This window comes from Quercus robur, chromosome 10 (genome assembly GCF_932294415.1).
Source record: "Quercus robur chromosome 10, dhQueRobu3.1, whole genome shotgun sequence".
In the NCBI taxonomy this organism is placed as follows: domain Eukaryota; kingdom Viridiplantae; phylum Streptophyta; class Magnoliopsida; order Fagales; family Fagaceae; genus Quercus; species Quercus robur.
The window spans coordinates 16691760-16699220 of NC_065543.1; the positions used below are offsets into that span (position 1 = coordinate 16691760).

The following is a 7461-nucleotide window of genomic DNA, read 5'->3' on the forward strand; positions in this document are numbered from 1 at the left end:
AAAAGAAAGTTTTCATTGTGAAGGAAAAACCAACACACTGCAGCACTTTGTTCGTGTAACAAGGTTTCTAAAGGCTTGGTCCATCTATCTTCTTAAGTCCCCAAATGCTTAATATTCTGAATAACTGGAGGATCCAGAGTTCCAGACCACATTGAATTCCTAACACTCTGCAACTGTAAACAGTGCAAATTCTAATTGACCACTTATTATCGGGGTACGTACACATCTGATAATACATGTAGCACACTAGAAACAATGCAGAACTTTAAACCATCATTAATATATAAATCTAAGGTGCTCCTCGAATCATAGACATGGCCTATTTACAAGAAAACAATTGAATATAGGGTAAATTACATTGACCTCCCCCTAGGCTCAATGTAATCTTCCAACTAGAAGGGAGGGAGATCAAGTATTTTAAGTATTTTTTGATAATCAAAGTAATTTAAGTTCAAGAGTAGTAGCTGTCTTTCTGAATAATGTGTAATGGTACAACATTTAAAGAATTACAGTTATAAGAACTACTGACTACTATAACTTGCTTATTAGTTCTAAAACTTTTTTTGGTAAGTACTTATTCATTCCTATTAGATTAAATGATTAAATTCACCATTTCCTAATGGCTTAAACTTATGAAAAAAAGGGTAATTTATCCATTCCAAAAGTTGAGAAAAAAATCAATCGGATGTTGGTGAAAGAGGATACCTAGAACAAAGCATCTGAATTCAACCAACAGCAGCATCCACTGCCATTTCCATTTCATAACATAAGGTGAATTCAGATTCACTCTGCTCATCAAAGGCCTCATGATCACCATCATCTGGCACATAACCAGCTCTCCTCATCTGTTCCATGAGCATCTTCAAAAGTAAATAGATCTCCTTCCTCTGAGGATGCCTATTATCTTTCACCATAAAAACATGTGAATTACTCTGGATTTTAATCCAACTGCAACCTGGCTGCTTTTTAACTCCCTGTTGTCTCATCCGTTTTCTAACTTTCATAGCATCCCTCCATTTTCCATGCTCAGCATACATGTTTGAGAGAAGAACATAAGGTCCGGAGTTCAAAGGATCAATCTCTAAGAGATTCTCCGCCACATACTTCCCTAACGTTATGTTCTTATGGACCTTACAAGCAGCAAGTAAAGATCCCCAAACAACAGCATCAGGCTGCATTGGCATTGTGTCTACCAAACTCTTTGCTTCATCAAGGCATCCAGCTCGACCGAGTAAATCAACCATACATGAATAATGGTCCTTCAATGGAGCCAAACCATGCTCTACGCTCATTGAGTGGAAATAGTGACGCCCCTCCTCAACCAGCCCAGCATGACTGCAAGCACATAGAACACCAATCATCGTGACATGGTCTGCTTTCTCTCCAGATGCCACCATTTTCTGGAAAATTTGTAGAGCTTCAGTTCCATAACCATTTTGTGCGTGTCCCACTATCATGGCATTCCAAGAGACATAATCCCTTTCCACCATATTTTCAAATACCCGGCTTCCATCTTCAACTGATCCACATTTCATGTACATATCGATAAGAGAGTTTCCCACAAAAATGTCACTCTCCTCTCCAGATTGAAAGCGAAATCCCTGCTTCAAAACATGACTATGAGCCTGTCTGCCCAGCTGCAGTTCAGCGAGATTGGCACAAGCATTGAGTAGATTCCCAAAGGTGTAATGGGTTGGCAAAATAGATTCCCTCTTTAGGAGGAGGAAGAGTCTAAGCGCCTCTTCATTCTCCCCATTCTGTGTATATCCTGCAATAAGTGCATTCCAAGATACTACATTCCGGTCCATCATCTTCGTAAACATTAACCTTGCAGCTTTCACACTTGCTGCCTTTGCATACCCACTTACCATGGAGGTTTCAGACACCACATTCCTAATTGGCATCCTATCGAAAACCCACCTGGCTTCATTGATTCTGCTACATTTTGCATACATATCAACCAATGCATTTCCCAAAACAAGATCATCCCTAAATTTGTTGCATTTCACAACACGGGCATGAATCTGTATACCTTCTCTAATTGCTGACAAACTCGCACATGCACTGACCACACTAGCTAGAGTGACCTCATCGGGTTCAATCCCACAATCCATCATCCTCACAAAAACCTCCAAAGCTTCACTTGCGGGACCATTTTGCTCATAGCATGTAATCAAGCTGTTCCAAGAAACTCTATTCCGTTCATTCATCCCATCAAAAGCTCTTTGAGCACAAGCCACGCTCCCACACTTAGAATACATGTCAACAAGAGCAGACCCCATATAAACATCCAAAGAGTTCCATGATTTCGAGACCAAAGAATGAATTTGAATACCCATTTTCAAATCCATCAGACCCGAACAAGCACTAAGAGCACTACCAAATGAGTACTCATTAAGCACAAAATTCTCCCTATACATCCTAACAAAATACTCCAAAGCTTCATCAAAACGATCATGCTGTGCAAAACCCGCAACCATCAAGTTCCACGAGCATTGGTCCTGCTCAGGCATCGACCCAAAAACCTGCACAGCCTCATCTAGAAAACCCAATTTCGTTAACGCAGTTATAATGGAATTCCAAGTGAAAGTGTTCTTCTCAGGCATTTGATCGAACACTTTGCGTGCATCTTCCAAACAGCCACATTTTCCATACACATCAATAAGCCTGTTCTGGATAAAAACTTCAGAGGAAAACTGGGTCTTGATGATACGTGCGTGTATGCAGCGCGTGTCGCGTGCCGACTTTGATTTGACGCAAGAGTCCAAGAGCTTTGCGAAAGGCGATGAGTCGAGGAAAGAGAGGTCGCCCACCACGAGTTTTTTGAGCAGGCCATGTCTACTGGTACCCATTCCATTCTCTGTGAAGGAGACAGGTTCATGGGCATGTTTCGTTGAGGTTTGGGAATGCTCTGAAACTGAAAGAATAGGAAAGTGAAAGAAAGGGTGGTTTTTGAGCTTCCATTTCCAATTCCATATATGAAGATTTTTCAAATTCTTGTTGCTTTTTAAGACTATGGTTCCCCGCGTCTTTTTGCTTAGCCGACCGTTGTGTTAATGGGTTTACGCGTGCCACTCATAACAAGTTTGGGCCTCTCTAATTCTATATTTTCTTACGCATTCACTATTTCACATTTTCACCTCCTTTTTCCTAATCAACTTTTTTTTTTTCTCAAAATAATTTTTCCTATAAACTTTTTAAGTTTTAAAATATGAACATTCCAGAATACATAGATGTGAACTAGAGTGAAAATAATTTCCCTTCAAGAAATGGGGCTAAAAGCCCAACTACATATACAATAGTACTGATTACATATAGATAAAAGCAATAAATAAAAATTTACTCCTTGGTGTTTTTTGTGGAAATATTTACTTGTTGCTTTTTGTCACACCTTTTTTAGTATAATAAAAATAGCAAAACTAGTATTTTAAAAAATAAATTAACTTCTATCTTTTTACTTTTTGTTTTTTTTTTAAATTATCTTCTAATCTTGTATTTAACAAATAAAATTATTAAAGATTACGAGATGCCAACCAATTAGGATATATTCTTAAAATATTGACAACGTGACTCTAAAGAGGGTATTATGTATAACAGTTACGAGTGTAACTACATTTTTTTTTTTTTTTGGAGATAACGGCCCTTAAGGCAAGAACTATATTAAGAGTGTAACTACATTAACACTTGTGAAACTCAATCCATGTACTTGGAGTTGTATATGTAACTATTACATAAAAAAAAAAAATTGTGCTCGAGGTTCGGTTCTGGTTCTTGTGGCTTTGAGTATCAAGCCCTCATGGCTTTGGGTCAATGGACGGCCGGGACTCTAAGTTGCAAGTTCTTATGGCTTTGGACCCTGGAGCACAAGCCCAAATTATTTTTTATTTTTTATTTTAAATCACCTAGCCAAACAAGATTTTCAATAAGAACTATCACTTTTTGTTTTCAAAACATGAAACTTCTTTCTAAAACAGGGAACCAAACAGCTTCATACAAAAATATTTTTATTTTCTTAGATAGTGTGCCCAAACGCATGATTGGTAAGTAATTCAAGTACACCAACACCAAATCAAAGTCAAGAGCCTCATAGCTTAGCAATATTGTTTGGTTTCCTTAAGTCCTTAACCAGAAACATGATTAGAATCACCTTTCCCCACAAGTATGTTGTAAGATTGAATTATCCAAAAATAAAAAACAATCTAACCAAAATAAAGTGAAGGTTTTGATACACCTAGCTTCACTTATCACTTATTACTTATCAGTCCCATTAACGTTTCTACTCTCTCGTTGTTATCAAGCCACTGCTCATGCTTCCTTCTGATTTCATCTCAGCCATTGATCAATACGCATCACACATATCAAGATGCATCACAACCAAAAATCTAAAACTAGGCATGGCCTTGCACTCACACCTTATCAAAACAGCTTTCTCATTCAACCCAGTCCTAACCAACGGCCTCATGGATATGTACTCCAAATTCAACGCCATTGAAAGTACCCAAAAGGCCTTTGATGATCTTCCTAATAAAACCGCTCGTTCATGGAACACAATGATTTCTGCGTGCTCTAGAATTGGTCTTTTCGATAAAGCTCATAAACTGTTCGATGAAATGCCAATACCAAATATTGTTAGCTATAATTCGTTGATTTCTGGTTTAACCCATCATGGGTTTCAGAGGGAATCTATTAGTTTGTTTAGACAAATGCAAAAAGACTATAATTGTTTAATCTTGGATGGGTTCACGCTGGTCAGTGTAGTGGGTGCTTGCGCTTGTTTGGGTGCTTTAGCATTGTTGCGTCAAGTTCATGGAGCAGCAATTGTTTTAGGCTTGGAGTTGAATCTGATTATTCATAATGCACTAGTTGATGCTTATGGAAAAACTGGTGAACCCGATACCTCTTATTCTATCTTTAGTCGAATGCCAGTAAGGGATGTTGTGTCTTGGACTACAATGGTTGTTGCTTTTGCAAGGGCATCTAGACTTGATGATGCTTGTCGGGTCTTTAACGAAATGCCCGTTAAGAACACTGTCTCGTGGACTGCTTTGGTTGCCGGCTATACTCAAAATGGGCATGCCACTGAAGCATTGGTTCTTTTTCAGCAAATGATGGAAGAGGGTGTCCAGCCTAGTACTCATACTTTTGTTTGTGTTTTAAGTGCTTGCGCGGATTTAGCACTTGTTGAAAGAGGTAAACAGATTCATGGCCACATGATTCGAAGGAGCACTAGTAGCAACTTGTTTAATATGTATATATTTAATTCTTTAGTTGACATGTATTGCAAATGCGGAGGCATGGAATCAGCTAAAACATTGTTTGAGTTGATGCCTGAAAAGGACATTGTCTCTTGGAACTCATTAATAACTGGGTTTGCTCAAAATGGGCTTGGTGAGAAGTCACTTGTTGTGTTTCAGAGAATGATAGAAGCAAAGATAAAACCAAATCCTGTCACATTTTTAGGGGTGCTATCCGCCTGCAGCCACTCTGGTCTAGTATCTGAAGGGATCCGAATTCTTGACTCGATGCAGGAGTATGATGTAAATCCAAGACCAGATCACTATTCAATTTTAATTGATTTGCTTGGGAGGAAAAACAGACTCAAGGAAGCAGTGGAGTTGATCGGGAAAGCTCCTAATGGTTCAGATCATGTTGGGATGTGGGGTGCACTATTGGGTGCTTGTCGAGTCCATGTGAATTTGGATCTTGCTAAAATGGCTGCAGAAGCTCTGTTTGAGTTGGAACCCAGCAATGCTGCGAGATATGTTATGTTATCAAACATTTATGCTGCGGCTAGTAGATGGGGTGATGTGGATAGAGTGAGAAGGCTTATGGAGGAGAAAGGTTTGAGGAAAGAATCAGCTTATAGTTGGATTGAGGTGAGGAATGCAAGACATGAGTTTGTAGCCAAAGACAGGTTCCATTGTCAGATAGGCGACATATATGAAGTGATTGGAAAGCTGGTAGATCATATGAAGGATGCTGGATATCAGCCCTATATCGGCAGCCTTTTTCTTCCAGATGAGGATGATAGTGTTTCTTCATCTTATTAACTGGATGAGGATTTGCAAATACATGGGTGAAAGCCTGCTCAACAAGCTTTAGAAAAAGACTACGTAGCAGGCTAGGTTAATCGCAGTGTCTCCATTTAGTCCAGCTTATGCATCTTACCAGAAAAAGATTTAGACAATGTCAGCTTTTTTTGGAGTAATGACCCCTTATCAAATAAAGCTCTTGCTGGCCTTGTCTTTGAGGCATATTCCGTATCTTTCAACCTACAGTAGTTGGAAACCAGTTATCTCGGCATTGGCTGTGTTAATCAGGAGTTTTCTTCAACCCATATACAACTAAACTCCCTGTAAAACTATATAAACAGTGTGAAGTCATCTGGTTGCAGCGTCTGATCTACATCCAAATCTCTGCACTGGTAGGACAGAACTTTTGTTTAATATTTACCTTACCAATGGAATGGTAGCAGGGTACAGCAAGAATACAGATTGCTTGGTATTATGGTATACAATAGCCTTCAGCAATTCTAGTGCTATGCACAGATTGTCGGATTATCTCTGAAGTAGCCCAAGTGTGACATTCATTGCGTGGAAGATCCATATTAACTGCTAATTCTGGCGCTGGAATGGGGACAAGCGCATAATCAAACAGTGTCGTTCATTGCCTGTTTTTAATTTATTCAGTTTATTTGGATTATGTACAACTTGTTAAAGACTTACTTTGTCTAGGTACAGCTGTATATTTGTCGAGCTTATTTTTTAAGTCCAATAAATCAATGAAAATATGCTCTCCTAAATGAGCAAAGTTACTAAGTTAGGATAACTTAAAAAAAAAATAAAAAAAAAAAAGGAAGAAAAAGAAAAAGAAAAAAAAGAAGCAATTAGGACTCAGGATAATTTATTTTTTTGACAGATAAGATAGAATTTTAACTTATGGTATTCATTTCATAATGATTGCTCTTTATCATCGGCTAAAACATCAATCAGTTTATGGTGTATGCAAGACTTTACCGATTGAGTTAACAAAATCCCATGACTTAGGATAATTTATTATCGTTGAACTATCACTCTCTATATAGCATTTGAATTTTAAAGATATATGATCCAAATGTTTTTGCTATGTAATAAAATAATTGATATACTAACTGGCAGAGATGGGGGCTATATTAGCAATGGTAGGAAAATTGGGCTTTTCTGAGAGTACAGAAGTACCACTTGAGTTGTAAGAGTACCTCAACTGGGCCGAAGAGTCCAACAAACATTTAAAAAAAAAAAAAAAAAGCCTCAACTGGGCAGCAGTTCAAAGCCCAACCAAAATTATTCGTTCGTGGGCTTGTCGTGGGATCCACAAGAACCTGTCAAGACTCAAGTGTGACTTTCCATGAGAAACTACAGTAAGAGTAGTCATCTTCTAGAAACTAGAAGTGATATTTGTTCTCTTTTGGAATCCAAAAAT

At 38.3% G+C, this 7461-nt stretch overlaps 2 protein-coding genes across 2 annotated transcripts; one reads left to right on the forward strand and one right to left on the reverse strand.

The window, feature by feature from the left end:
* Positions 1-342: 342 nt before the first annotated feature.
* On the reverse strand, positions 343-3102 carry LOC126701736 (pentatricopeptide repeat-containing protein At2g13600). Its single transcript, XM_050400078.1, has one exon. The coding sequence runs from the start codon at positions 2850-2852 to the stop codon at positions 726-728; it is 2127 nt and encodes a 708-aa protein (XP_050256035.1). The 5' UTR covers positions 2853-3102; the 3' UTR covers positions 343-725.
* An 850-nt stretch (positions 3103-3952) lies between these two features.
* LOC126701405 (pentatricopeptide repeat-containing protein At2g21090-like) lies at positions 3953-6796 on the forward strand. The gene has a single exon (XM_050399484.1). The coding sequence runs from the start codon at positions 4308-4310 to the stop codon at positions 6048-6050; it is 1743 nt and encodes a 580-aa protein (XP_050255441.1). The 5' UTR covers positions 3953-4307; the 3' UTR covers positions 6051-6796.
* The last annotated feature ends 665 nt before the right edge of the window (positions 6797-7461 follow it).

Excerpts from the sequence above, each read along its gene's own strand:
- LOC126701736 (XM_050400078.1), bottom strand. The coding sequence starts at position 2,852 with ATGGGTACCAGTAGACATGGCCTGCTCAAAAAACTCGTGGTGGGCGAC.
- LOC126701405 (XM_050399484.1), top strand. The coding sequence starts at position 4,308 with ATGCTTCCTTCTGATTTCATCTCAGCCATTGATCAATACGCATCACAC.